Genomic DNA, 15,304 nt, shown 5'->3' on the forward strand with positions numbered 1-15,304 from the left:
TTAACTTCTTTAAGTAAATATCACGGCCCCAGTCTGTGGAGAGGTCCGCGCCTGTTATACGGATCCCACCTGCCCGTTGCTCGGCAGCGTGTCCGTCATTATGACCTGCAGGATAAGATCCACCCCTCTCTCCATCCAAGGCTGCGGGCCTAGACTTTGACATATGTGGTCTAACCAATACAAGATATGTGCTGCCTATTTTCTTTTTGGCAGATATTTTTATGCAGATTTTTTCTTTGTCTTCCTCCATTTAAACATTTAAAAATGACACAACTATAACAGCTGTTATGCAAGTTTAATGTAAACCAAAAAAAAAACTTGATCCTGGGAGAACTATGCAAATATCAGCCAAATACATCTGCTGCCTGATGTCTATGTTTAGAAGGGCTGGCTGATTAATTGAGAAATTCAAATATTTGAAATTTTTGTGAAGATTATTTTTCTCTCTTTTGGGCTTCCGTAGGTCAAAGTCACATCAGTTCATCACTTTTTCCAGGGCTGAAACAATTCATCGGATTAATCCTTAAGTTGAGTGTAGAGACCCGCTTAGAGCAGCAATGATACCAAGATATTAAAAACAAATGTATAAACATTTTTCATACAAGATTTAAAAAAAAAAATGTCTGTCAATAAGCTCTATTGAGAATTTCTCAAGTGGAAAAATTTGAGCTTTATTGGTTTAATTTCGTAATTTCCTCATAAGTAATACCAAGCTCTCTGTGTGGTGCCACTAGCTGTAAACATTTAGTTTATTCTATTTTTATTGGTGTGAAACATGATTATTTTCTTGCATCTTTCACAGCTTGAATTTTATTGCTCTTTACATTAAGGCCACCTCTCTGAGCTGATGATTGAACAAAAAAGGAAAGTTTTTGAAAGAAATGTATGTTTTTGAATGAGGAAACAAATTGATTAATCAGATTTTGAAGGAAAGAAAATTAGATTTGATTTTTAAACCATATTGCTGAGCTCAAATTTCTAGTTTTTACATTCTGTTGAAGTTAAACATATAACACAAAGTTTTGTTTTATAGCTCAGAAGAATCTTATTTTTCGACTAAATTATCCAAATGATGTAAAGGTGATTTTCTCATGACTGTCTGAACTAAAGAGTCTCTGTCCTTTACTTTTAGCTCCCTGTCACACCCTTTATATTACTGTCTAAAACCTCTCAGCTGACCTGAGCAGGTGTGCCGCTGTGTTTATTTAATTTAGAGCTGGTTGGCTGTCATGTTTGCTTGAGGTGGAATTATTCTGAACAGCATTGAAAGAATGCAACAGAGCTTGACAACGAGAGGAAACCTCACCACTCTTTGTTTTTTTGTTTTTTTTTAAAGGCGGCCTGAAGGTAACGTGTGAGTACTTGGCCTTGAAGGAGGGCGTCCTGTGCGAAGAGGTGCTGCTGCTGAGCGAAACCAACGACGATGTCTGCGTCAGGGTCAAAGTTCACGCCAGAGTCATGGGTGAGGTTATTTTAACAGCATGATAAAAACAGCCGACCTCATTTTTTCCGCGTTGAAGAGCTCGTATTGCTCAGCTAACTCTGACCTCAGCTGCTGGGTGAGCTCTTTGAATTGAGTAATGAAGGAAATTCTGGTTTTGCAGAAGTCACGTATCACCCTCTTTAGCACTTGACTTAGAAATTAGAAAAGCATCAAACACTGAGTTGCTATTATGGAACCTTTAGATGCTTTCTGTTAACCTAATAAATACACTGAGGACAAAATCATATTTCATCCATATTACCTTTTGTTTATCTTTATATGCCAATCATCTAACGCTGATTTGGGATTAAATAGTTTCCCAAATTTCTTAGAACTGCTAGATTTAATTTATTTCTTGAGAACCAAAAGATAGAGCAGTCCTTAAAAGTATTTAGAAAATAGAAAAAAGTAGAATAGAAATTCCCTTGATTGTCCCACAATGGGGAAATTCTGATATTTATTTATTTATATATGAACTCAGAATTCTGCCAAAAGGGCACACACTTAATACTGTTTGCAGTTTACCATTCTTCACATATGTTTTGAATGCGTATAAACTCAATACTATGAGCCACACAATTTGTCGCTAGCGCGATTTTATGCTACTCTGCTTTCTGTTGCTTTTTTTGGAGATGTAGATTAAATTAGACAAAATTAAATTATCATTAACAAAACTGAACAAATTATGAAAACTTGCATTAATAAATATTTGTTTACTGCAATACTAGTAAAAGATAGACCTTGCAAAAAAAAAAAAAACACAAAAAAAAGGCTGAAACTGGAATCCGAGTTTACAAAACTAATTAAAACTAACCGAATTTTAACAGAGTAAATGCTTAGTTTCCTTTATGTCTTTATCATAATGCAGGAGGTCGTGTTCCCATTCGCTTTTTTTCTTTTCTTGGCTATACCGCTCTATACCAAGGGACAGCAGGTACAGCAGTCTGGTCATTTGTGTCGCTGCAGCCGTCTGTCCTTATCTGGGATTTCATTACCGGAGCTAAGAAGGTTACGTTTTCCACCTTGTTCGTTCATCTGTTAGCAGGATTATTTGAAAAGTTATTAACGGATTTGAATCCGGTATTGAAGAGATCATGCACTGAAACAGTTACATTTAGTTTATTCATCAAATCTAGCTTGCAAATCCAGCAGGCTATTGAGATGCTATAAGAATTAAGATGAATGCATTCACCGTTATTTTTTTTTTTATTATAGGTGTTATTAATGTGGTATGGCAAGCAATATTATAATGAAATTGGTGGGTGGGGAGATTACAGTAATTCAGTCAATTTAAACAGAAATCGTTTACAACAGGGGCAAAAGTTATGGTTAAAAATGTATTTATTTTGCATTTTAAGACCCAAAATAAGTTAAAGGCGAGACTGTCGCTAAGTTAAACTCTAATATCTGACCAGTTGGTCACAATTTCTGTGATTTAAAACAAAAAAGGACAGCTTTGTTTCTTAATACCTGAGAACTGAAAACTTTTCCTCCTTAGAACTGAGGATGTCCTAAAATGTGCTCTGTACTGGGGGCTTCTGGCTTGCTTGGACTGTAATTTAGCTGGTGTGCTGATGCCCCCTGCTGGTGATTATGTGAACTGACTTTTTTTGTTCACATTCAATTCAATTCCTAGATAGAATCTTACTATTTTGATCATGCTTATCATTATTTTATCATATTGTAAAGAGACAGTGATAGGTTTACATAGTTAATGAAAAAAACATATTTTGCAGGTTGTTAAGTAACATCCTGATAGAGAATATTATTATAAAATATTTGCACCAGCTGTTATTTCATATTCATCTTTATTTTCAGTTTTTTTATTATACGTATTTGCATAAATACATTAAATACTTGTGGTATATTTGAGGATAATGTATGTTTGTTGTGCTGCTTTTCATCATGTCTATTTTACCCTCTTAGTGCAGCATTCTGAACATCTGTCCAGATGTCAGCTTGTAATTTAAGCTTGGATGCAAACCAGATCAATGGATTAGGCCGTGCCTCCACCTCAGTTGTTGTTGTTGTAGTTGGCTGCACTATGGCTCTTAGATACAATCCTGAATAATGAATATACTACATCCTGCTCTAGGCTGAGCCATCTGTCTTTATCAGATACACCTAATATTTAAACCTTATTAAATGAAGGCATTTGGTATTTTCTATCATATTAAGATCACAAAGCATGTTAGCACCTTTATAACTATTACAGAGATTACAGATAGGATTGCTGGAATTTCAGGGGATTTTATGTACAGCCTGTTATGAAAGACAAGGAAGAGTCCTACTAAATTGAGGCGTTTCTGCAATGCTTGTCAAAGGTGTTGAAATATAGTTGTTATTTTCTAGTGTACAGCAGATTTGTTGGGATCGGAAAAGGAAACAAAGTTGTATTGGCCAGGAATTGAACCCTGGGCACCTAAACAGTTTCCCATTCATGTTCTATGGTAGTCCTGAACTACTATGGATGTAATACCCTATTTGACCACTACCTGATCTGGCGCTGTTTCGTCTAATTTAGTGGCAAAGACAAAACACTGTACAGGTCCTTTACAAAATATTAGCAAATTGTGATAAAGTTAATTATTTTCCAAATTGTAATGGTAAAACTTGAACATTAATATATTTTAGATTCATTGCATGCTAACTGAAATATTTCAGGTCTTTTATTGTCTTAATACGGATGATTTTGGCATTCAGCTCATGAAAACCCAAAGTTCCTATCTCACAAAATTAGCATATTTCATCTGACCAATAAAAGAAAAGTGTCCTTAATACAAAAAAGTCAACCTTTAAATAATTATGTACAGTTATGCACTCAATGCTTGGTCTGGAATCCTTTACAGAAATGGCTGCTTCAATTTGGAGTGGCATGGAGGCAATCAGCCTGTGGCACTGCTGAGGTGCTATGGAGGCCCAGGATCCTTCGATAGCGGCCTTTAGCTCATCCACAGTGTTGGGTCTTGCATCTCTCAACTTTCTCTTCACAATATCCCACAGATTCTCTATTGGGTTCAGGTCAGGAGAGTTGGCAGGCTTGTTGAGCACAGTGATGCCATGGTCAGTAAACAATTTACCAGTGGTTTTGGCACTGTGAGCAGGTGCCAGGTTGTGCTGAAAAATAAAATCTTTATCTCCATAAAGCTTTTCAGTAGATGGAAGCATGAAGTGCTCCAAAATCTCCTGATAGCTAGCTGCATTGACCCTGCCCTTGATAAAACACAGTGGACCAACACCAGCAGCTGACATGGCACCCCAGACCATCACTGACTCTGGGTACTTGACACTGGACTTCTGGCATTTTGGCATTTCCTTCTCCTCAGTCTTCCACCAGACTCTGGTACCTTGATTTACAAATGACGTGCGAAACTGAGCAACTGTCCAGTGCTGCTTTTCTGTAGCCTAGGTCAGGCGCCTCTGCTGCTGTTTCTGGTTCAAAAGTGGCTTGACCTGGGGAATGCAGCACCTGTAGCCCATTTCCTGCACACACCTGTGCATGGAGACTCTGGATGTTTCTACTCCAGACTCAGTCCACTGCTTCCGCAGGTCCCCCAAGGTCTGGAATCGGCCCTTCTCCACAATCTTCCTCAGGGTCCGGTCACCTCTTCTCATTGTGCAGCGTTTTCTGCCACACTTATTCCTTCCCACTGAGGTGCCTTGATACAGCACTCCTGGAACAGCCTATTGGTTCGGAAATATCTGTCTGTGTCATTCCTTCTTGCTTGAGGGTGTCAATGATGGCCTTCTGGACAGCAGTCAGGTCGGCAGTCTTACCCATGATTGGAGTTCATAGCAATGAACCAGGCTGAGAATTTTAAAGGCCTCAGAAATCTTTTGCAGGTGTTTAGAGTTAATTTGTTGATTCAGGTGATTAGGTGCATAGCTCGTTTAGAGCTAGAGAACATCCATATTAAGACAATAAAAGACCTGAAATATTTCAGTAAGTGTGCAATGAATCTAAAATATATGAATGTTCAAGTTTTATCATTACATTATGGAAAATAATGAACTTTATCACAATATGTTAATATTTTGAGAAGGACATGTATTTACTAATGAGCATTGTTGGAAACAAATATTTGGAAAAATGTTAGTTAAGCTTGATGCTTAAACTTTAAAATATGGGATGTTTTTTACACTTGTGATGGTGTTTTAGCATGTTATGCTTGTGTTCATGCATATATTTGTACCACCACTGTACTGTTTACTATTAATATATTTAATAATTCTATGTAATGTCACGTTTTTTTCTAGTCCTTGCCAAATTTCTATCAAGTGTATGCAAAACATGAAAAAAGGGATCCCTGTTGCAGAACTGAGTATGTTATAGACCACGAGATTATGATCTATAAATTATAAGTATAGAGGGACCTTTTTTATAGCAATTAATTTTGTTGAGCTGTGTAATTAAATCTGTGGGAGTGTTTTTATCTGCTAAGAATTTAGGTGAAACTTTTTGTAGTAAATTGTCTCAAATAGCTCAGTAGAAATCTGATCACAGTATGTATGAATATTAAAACCCTATTGTCTCGTACATGTAGCTGGAGTGGAAAATGTTTTAAAATATGTTTCCTCTACTATTAGACTCAGTAATTAATAATCCTAAGTTTTGGACAAGATTTATTCTAAAAGGTTTTCATGTATTTTGTTGAACATGATCCAATATTTCTTCACCCCATAACAAGAAAAAAAAAATAGAAAATCATCTTTTATCTTGGGAAGATTTGTTGTTTTTCACAAAGGGACTACTTAGCTTTCTTCTAAAATAATGTAGCCCTCTTTTGAGGACAAGCTAAGAGACGATCTCAGTATTTTCAGGGAAGTCCTGAAAGTTTCAATACCGTTTAAGGAAGAAATCAGTAATTAATTCAAGCATTTGTAAAATCGCTGCCTAATATCAGTCTGATATCACTCGTTTTGTCCTGTAGTTTCTTTTTAGTAGGGCCGTAACCAAACTTATTCGAGGTGCATTTCTGACATTCTGTTGCTTTTGCTCATTCTGTTCTTCTATCAAGCAGCACCTTATTGTCAGATTTGCTGAATTATCCCATTATTTATTATTTCTTCCAGATAAATTTAGTTTTCAAAACTCAAAATTAAATGGAAGGGGATCTAAACAGCTCTATTAGAAGCTGGTTTGCCATGTTTATAAGAAACATCTACTTTCTGCATTGATCTAATATTTAGAAATATGTTTTTTTAATAAAAATACAAGATTTAACTTTTATGTTATATAATAATATTAAATATTAAATTTTTACGATTTGTAAATATTTGCTTGTTGAGAATAATTTACACTCCCCATAGATCTGCCATAAAGAAGGTATCTGTGTATCAGAAGAATTTCTTGAGGTAAAAGCAAATTTATTTGTTTTGATTTCTAGGAAAGTCTCAAAATATTGTAATAACTCCTGTTTTCAAGACACACAGAGAAAATCCTATCATAAATAAACAAAAATAATTCAAATGTATTTTTAGTTATTAAATTATTACAGCATTTTGTTTTTTTAGATTAGAGCAAGCGCTGATGCTATCCTTTATTCATAGGTCCTGCTATGTATGCAGAAGAATGTTGTTGTTTTTTTAATCTATGTATTATATACATTATTTAAACATTAAAAATATGTATATGCAAGTGGCCGAATCGTGAGCATGGAGAATTCTACTGGTGATAAGAATATGACAGTGAGGAAATCCCCCACGTCACATACGGAGCCAGCCCCTGGATGCCAGGGTTCAGTGGAGGCCGGGTTTTCCCTGTCTGTACGAGTAAAGCTCAAACAAAGAGGAGATTATCTGATTTCGGTCATCATAGATGGAGAGCTTTCTGTTGAATATTAGAGCTTTGCAGCATCTGCTGCAGCAAACTTCTTTGGTGGAGGATCTATGGGGGCAGACCTTGACCAGAAAAATGTAGAAAAGCGGGAAAAGAAGAAGGGGGAGGGGTATAACGGGGGGTGGTAATAATAAACGAGGGGCGAAAGGATCTTATTTTGCCTGCGGAGCCTCTCAGCCAGCTCTTTGTACATGCTTCCATATTTATTTTTTTTTGTCCGTTTTTTTTTTATACACCACACCAATGGGGGCAGTGTCAAAGCTAAGCCTTGTCAGCAAATCAGAATCCTTTGAAACAAACATGACTTCCTTTTAGGAAAGAATCATGAGCCGTTTCTTAATTCACAAGAACGTGAGTAAGAACTCGTGTCCTCGCCAAGTGTTCTTGAGAAGAACATAAAGTATGGATTATGGGAGAACCGGAGCACAAAGCATAAATCTGGGTCAATTGGAACAGAAGCGTACTCATGACATCACCACAGGCTCAGCACGTCTGGAGCTGCTTTCACCTCCTGTTATTAATAATCTCTAGATAATAATAAATTCTGACTTTTTCATTCAGATAAACACTAATCAAATTAACATTTTGCCAAATAAAACAAAAACATCGCCATCAGTGCCAGCAGGCTTTCACACACGGCTCTGCCTAGACAGGGCTGCTGCAGACGGGCTAAGATTAGACTTACTTTCACTGAAAATTGACACCAAAAATTTTATCTAAAGCAGGGATTCTCATTTTTTTTTTATATATAGAAGCGCCTATATTTATCAGAACAGAGTCATTGGAGGAGCTACGCACTATATAGTCATAACATTTCATTAATTGCCTCTATTGATATCGCTGTTAGACATGTGTGATCATTTCCGTAGCCTCCTAACATCATCTTTAACCTGTGCCCCCAGATCGTCACCACGGTACACCCATGCTGCTGGAGGGGGTCCGCTGCATCGGCACGGAGCTGGAGTACGACTCGGAGCAGAGTGACTGGCAGGGATTCGACTGAACCTCAAGGCTCCTCCTCCAAGTCACATTTGCAGAAAACATCACATTCACAGTCGCACATCATCCGCCATGTCAGAGGTTTACACCCAGCTAAATCCACAGGACCCTCAACTTCTCACACAGGAAACGAATAAAAAAGCTTCCTTTCTGGTTTGTGTCTGATTAGTGAGCAGGAGACGGCTGTCGGCCTCTGGGGCGTCAGTGTTTAAGGTCAGACCTTAAAATGGGAAACATTCCTCCGCTGCCACTGTCTCAGCAGCAGCAGCATCAACCTTCTTCCCACCTGTTCATCTTGTAAACTGTGTTTTCCTTAATAAACCTGTAGGGGGCAGCATTACCCTATAAATCAGCCTTTGATCCATTTCAGCACTGCTTCTCCAGTTCTTGCTACTCTTGGGTTTATAGTTTTAGGTGGATTTAAGGGCTCATGCATTAACTATAAAATGTTTGCTTCTTAAGAAGGAAATAATAATGAGGAAAATCAGTCAAAGATCATCTAATGTCTGTTTAATTAAGAAAGGGGACTGTTTAGCACTGTCTGAGTTGGTTCCTGTATCTGTAGGTTTTCATTTGAAATGCGTCTTTTCATTCTGTAACTGACCTTTTCGCTCTGCTCTCTGACTTTAACCTGCTCTCGTCATTACTACTTCTTGTTGCTCTCCAATAGCTGCTGCTTAGGAGACCCTTAAAAAATGGGTCAGGGTATTTTAGTAAGGTCGGGTGAGGAATGCATGTGCAGCATCTGTGTTAAAAGGAAGGAAGAAATGATGCCTCATAACAAGCTCTCTGGGTTAATAGCACAAATCTGCAGCCAGCTTTCAGGCTTTTTTTCCATTTCTTACTGTAATAGTTTAATTATTAAGAGGTCTTGGTTGTAATAGTTGAGATTTTTTCATCTTACCAATGTTCTCAGCTGCATTCATTTAAAGGTGAACTTATAAGTCAACAATGCACTGCAAAAACAATATTTTTTATGTTGATTTAGGTCTGCAGATATCATTTTCTTATGCCAAATTCTCTAAAAATGAAAAATGCATGTTTCTATTTTTTTTTGTTTAACTTGTTGACTTTGTTTTTTTTTTATTATTATTATACTGCCTTTGTTCAAGCCATCCATCAGTTAACTAACTTATGACTCAACAATGTGAATAATCCTATTTTCTATAATGAAATATAAACGTTTAAGCGGCATATATCATTTTTACACCATCTTGAGTGTTTTCAGGCTTGTTTTTTGATTATATTGGTATATTTATTTCCAGGTTGGAAATAAAGAAATATGTAAAAAGAAAAACAGAGGTAAAAGGCAGCTGAGGAATCTGCAGTAATACACTGAAACAGAATAGACTCATGACATAATGGCTGCCCAAGACCAAAATTAGCAATACCAAAGGCCTCAGCTCATTTTGAAGTTATATTAATGTTATTATTTACCAAAGGGGAGAAGTCATCCTGAGACAAATCTTAGAAATCTAACCAAGTGGCAGCCTAATGGAGGGATTAAAAGGCGCTCTGTGTAGAGTCCAATCTGCCTTTAAGTCAGTAGAGGGGTGAAAATCAAATTCCTCATATAAATTATGCTCCAGATCTAACCAGCATTACCACTTTAGGATCTCACAACAGCATCCCCTAGAAATATATATTAAAATCTCCCATTTTCCCCTCTGCATTATCAATCGATATTTAACCCATTTGGCTTAACGAATGTCGCTGTGAAGATGTTAATCTGAGCAAACCAACTCATTCCATACACGCTTTTTAACTGTCTGCTTTTTTCTCATGTTGATTGATCCTCAAAGCTACTTCCGGCTAATGCTACATGGTCGATGGAAGGGAGGCTAAATCACTTGGCATCAGACAGTCGGGTCTTTATTCGACTCGAAAGGGAAAAGTTGATGCTGCTTAAATCTATTTATCAGTAAAAACAAAAAAAGAACAAAATATAATACTACCTGATCAACCTCATGCCTACAAACAATCCTCAAACCCACTTTATCGGTCTGGCTGTTAACCTCTTGAGCTAGGAGTTGTAGATGGGATATGATCCCTCATATTTGGGTTGTTCCTTCCTCTAAATCCCAAGATGTCAGTTGTTTCATACAAAGTGGTTCCACCATAGAGGCTGTTTTTCCTTTTCCTTCTTCCATACCTTTAGTTTACTTCCCTTGAGGGCACATTTCCTCCTTTCATCATATTTGAATCAAGATTTTTTTCATTTTCATCACTACATATCCTCCCCACGTTTTTGTTTAAAAAAAAAAGTCCTTATCAGTTTTATTACTGTGAGAAACGTCCAGGTAGCGCTGTTAAAAATATGTCATCCTTATATGGGAGTGCCTTCCTGTTTTTGTAAGGCTGCTTTTGAGTCAAGAATGTGTTCTTTATCCACTTCAAAAACACAATAAAAAGGCTAATTTGGGTTTGTGTCTCTATCTTTCAAGATTTGTAACTTTAAAGGCTATGTCTCAGATTATATATGCCCCATTTGAAAAAGACCGGGAAATTTACAAAGCCTTTGGAAACACTCATGTGACAAAAGTGCCTTTTCAATTCCACCTTCAGGTCTCCCTTTGTTTTATCACTTCTTGTTAGCTACCCTCTTTAACTATCAGACAGAAACACCTTTGAATTGCACTGGTGAATAAAAAAAAAATGGAATTTAAAAGAAAAGGATCAATTTAAATATCTTTGCCTTCATAGTCCAGAGTTCTGCCTGTAAAACTTTTCCACCTGTCTGTCTTTGATCCCTCGCATCGGTGCCATGATCAAAGCGCTAATTTAGACCCTTTTCCCCCCTGCTTTGACATGATTCATGTTTTTTTTTTTTTTTTTTTTCTCAAGGTAGTTAAGCCTTAAGTTTAAACAAACAATCCAAGGTCTCTTCTCTTTATTTTAGCACAAGCTTAGATTTAAACTGATGTTTTCTGAAACGTGATAGGTCAATGTTTTGTGTTAGTGTAAAAGCAAGCATCTTTATAGCATAGTTTTTCAATGACTGTAGTGCTTTAACGTGTGCAGAATAAACGAGTGTTTGAGGCGCGTCTCTGTGTCGTTTCTTTGACTGACCGCCAGGTGGCAGTGTAAGCTGATAAACACCCACATTGAACCCGCTCATGTTATTTTGCTCTAAAGTTTCTCATTTTGTTTTAGATTGCAGAGAATAAAAAATACCATTCGTCTGATGATAAATTAAAAGATTTATTTTATCTGAATATTTTAACACAATATTTAAATCATTTAAAATAGGCTTTTGTTAACATTGACGCACATCCACACCAGAATGTTCAAGTTCATCAATCTGAAAGAAATTCAGATTTTTCACATTTAAATGATAGTTTGCACTTAAATATTTTTTCCCCAATATTATCAGCATTTAGATTTCTATTTCAAAATATTAAAAGAAAAGTTTTAGTATAGTTTAATAGGAATAAAACCTTATCACCTGTTGGCTCTAGAGAATAGAAGTCATTTATTAAAGCTTTAAATGTTCCGTAACAAAATCATTATAGAGAAGCTTTGATGTAGCCTCTTTATGACCTGTTGGCCCTCAAATTATATGATGGGATATAAAGTTGACTAAATGGGCGTTATTACCGTGTTTTATGTATATATAAAAAAAAAAAGGGTAAAAAAATAAACCTACAGTTGCAGAGGGGTTAAGATGACTTATTTCATTCTCCCTTTCCAAAAAATATAATATATAAAATATAAAAAAGGTAAAACTGGAAAGAAACTGGTTTAGTATAAAGATAATTAGAAAAAGAAGGTGATATTAGTGTCCTAAACTCTCTGGAGAAAATGTAAGCTTTATTTGATGTATTTTATTTTTTAAAGCTGCAATATATATATATATATATATATATATATATATATATNTATATATATATAAAGGTAATGTTTATTTGAAGAAGCCTGTTAGTTGCTTCATTAGGAAGCAGTTGTAGATCTCATGACCCAGTATGGCATTTTGTTCAGCATCGACTCTGGTTAGAGGTTTAGTAGAAAGCTGTTTTCTTTGCTTTTATTTTTTTAATAACCCGCATTTTTCTGTAGGTGTTTAACGCAGCCCTGGTTTTGGAACCAGAATTTCCCTTATGAAGTTATCCCAATATATAAAATCGAAATTTGAGTTTAAGTCTCATGGAGAAAAAACCGTCGATGTGAAGGACTTTTTTAATCCTGCATGTAAAAACTTAGTTTGCAGCAAAACCAAAACAAATCGCATCTTAAAGATTGTATCGGTGTATAGGCCTAACTGTAAAATAAATCAGCCTTAGTTTATGCAAAAGTTTTTTTTTTTTAATAGGATAGTTAAAAACTTTTACTTTAATCTAAAACATATACTAATTTAATCTATTTGAGAACTTTCCCGATTTTTATTTTTTTTTTCTCAATTGATATAGTTTTTGGAGCATACATGGAAGTTAAATTAAATTAAGCGTTGGAGCCTTTAAATAAATTATATTTACCTGCTAGATATCATGCGCGCTCTTTTACAGTTTATTTCCCCCCATATCTTGATCTGTTTTGTCGTTAAATCATTTAGTCTTTACTCTAGAAACATCATTTTCTACCCGCCCACTAAATGAAAAAATAATTCTTAACATAGGCCTACAATACAAACCCTCTGGCGCAGTTCATTTATTAAAACGGTCTGATGGGCTCCGATTCACTTCCATTTTAATTAAATCTGCTTTCACGTCTTCTTTCTATAGCCTGCTCTTCACATCACATATTTTAATGTGCCCCTTTCTCCGGATTTTTCTAATAATAACAACAAAATAAAAAATAAAATAAAAATCCCGAAGCATCCAGCGTCCAAAACCAATCCATTAACTCCTGAAAGCGCACTGGCTCTGCAGACCTTTGCACTACTGCTGGCTTTCTAACTTTGCACCGCCTAATTAAAAACGGTCCCACGCAGGGATTTAGTTTGAACCAACCTGCATAGAACCTGTAACATTGTGGGCACTTTAAACCAAACCAAGACAGAATCTGAAATCTACACACGTGGCTCAGATGTGTGCCATTCCTGCACAGATTTGTCTGGGAGCTTGTGTGTGTGTGAGAGAGTGAACTCTGCGTGGCCCGGTGGCCTCCCACTGACCTGCGGGATTACAGTTATCTCTGCTGATTGATCTGATTGATCAGATTCATCTCCACGAGGCTGCAATCCAGCCCTGCACACGCGGGGAGAGGAGAGCAGGGGAGGATTGAAACTGTCGGTGCTTTGTGCAAACAAATAGTTTTCCCTTTTAGCCCGTGGGTTGGTCCAGGCGGTCATGTGACGACATCTATCTGCTGCGGTTCTATGTAAATCTGAGTGTTATTTTGGTCCACCTGCATTGAAGGGTCACAATAGCCTTACTTTCTTGCCTTACTCTCTGATAGGTTTTCGCAAGTATAGTGCTAGTGGAAACTGCAAAAAAAGCATATAAAATGATTATTTGAAGCATCTGCAGAAACTGCATTCATATCAGCAATGATGTAGGCTACTAGATCATGAATGCAGACTATAGAGGCACATAAAGAATAAGAAAAAGCTGATTTTCTGTAAATAAAAAGGAAATAAAATAAACACCCATTAAAAATATGTCAGTTCATGGGATTATTATTGGGTTTAAACTTAATCCCAGCATTTTGACCCTATGAAACCAATATTATGACGCAAAAACAGGAATGTACAAGGATATGTGTGGACGTATTGAAACAGTCTGTTATAGAGTACTTAATTCATATGAAGGTTTTATGATTTGGAACCATGGTTTCCTTTCATACAAATAACTTATTTGAATGGTGAAGTTGATTTTTATTTCTTTCTGTTATGGAAGTTCTTTATTTTTGGCCAACGTTTCGGCTTCAAACAAGTGTGACAGAAAAGAAAAAAAGATCTGCAGTAGCATAGTGATGCAAAAACAGGAGAAATCGACCCTGTTCTAACAAATTACTCTAAAACATTTTAGATATATTTCGTGTAGTTATGGTTACAAATGATGAAAGTGTAAAGGCTAACTGCATGAATTAGTTAGATGCACATGCACTCATCAGAATTGGAGTTAATGAATAAATAAATAACCTTTTACATTTTTCAACACTTTCACTTCTACATTAATTAATGTGCTCAAACAGGTTTTATGTAGGCAGACACACCACTGGTAACCCTGGTAGAATCATGAGTAACAAGCATGTTTGCCATTTCTTCTATCAAGTTGTCTGATTAATGAGCCATTGTTAAAAGCAATAAATATAGGATAAAATCAAGAAAGCAGAAATAAACCTTTTAACCTGAACCTAAAGTGGAAGACAAAGATGTGTTGGATATATACAGTGTGTCCACATATTACAACTTTTTTTTTTTTTTATTGTAGGATTACTATACAGGGTTATTGCACAGGTAATTTATATGAATGGATTTTTATATATACATAAAGTTATTGCACTGGGTGTCAACTGTAGAGAAACAGGTTATTGCACAGGGTATCAAATAGTAAGTGATGTTTGTTGGTATTGTCTGCTTCCAGATTAAGAGACTCAGCTACCAAGCATGCTAACCAGTTTGACTATAGCATTAGCACTGTCATGGGTCACGTTAAAGCCGAACGCTAAATCAAATCTTTGCTCTAATGCAGAAACTTTCTCAACAATTTTTATGTCAATTCTTAATCTTTACTATATCTATTTATATATATCTAGAGAAGCACTCTGAGAGAGCAGACCTCCTCCAAGTAGCTACTTTAAGTTGATACCTGCATTCACAAAAACATGCAAATAATTCCTGGATCCAGATGGGGATTTGGATCACCACTTAAATTTAATGGATTGTTCCTCAGACAAAGGTGCACCCTTGCTAAAAATTTCACCGAAGTCCATTCATAACTATTTAAGTTATCCTGCACACAAACTCTCCTAAATGCACAACCTTCTTTGTAATAATGAAAACATATAACCATACTAGCTTTACCATTCAATCACTGAAGCAA

The 15,304-nt window shown here is 36.2% G+C and overlaps 1 protein-coding gene across 1 annotated transcript in view; it reads left to right on the forward strand.

Moving 5' to 3' along the window:
* LOC107085257 (chromosome unknown open reading frame, human C20orf27) overlaps positions 1 to 10,170 on the forward strand; it is a 44,803-nt gene extending 34,633 nt beyond the window's left edge. The window contains exons 5-6 of the mRNA XM_015375491.1: positions 1,337 to 1,462; positions 8,225 to 10,170. Coding sequence (XP_015230977.1) covers positions 1,337 to 1,462; positions 8,225 to 8,325 — 227 coding nt within the window. The 3' untranslated portion in view covers positions 8,326 to 10,170. The remainder of the gene's footprint in view (positions 1 to 1,336; positions 1,463 to 8,224) is intronic.
* Positions 10,171 to 15,304: the final 5,134 nt, after the last annotated feature.

Source organism: Cyprinodon variegatus, unplaced genomic scaffold, assembly GCF_000732505.1.
Source record: "Cyprinodon variegatus isolate N-32 unplaced genomic scaffold, C_variegatus-1.0 Scaffold119, whole genome shotgun sequence".
NCBI lineage: Eukaryota > Metazoa > Chordata > Actinopteri > Cyprinodontiformes > Cyprinodontidae > Cyprinodon > Cyprinodon variegatus.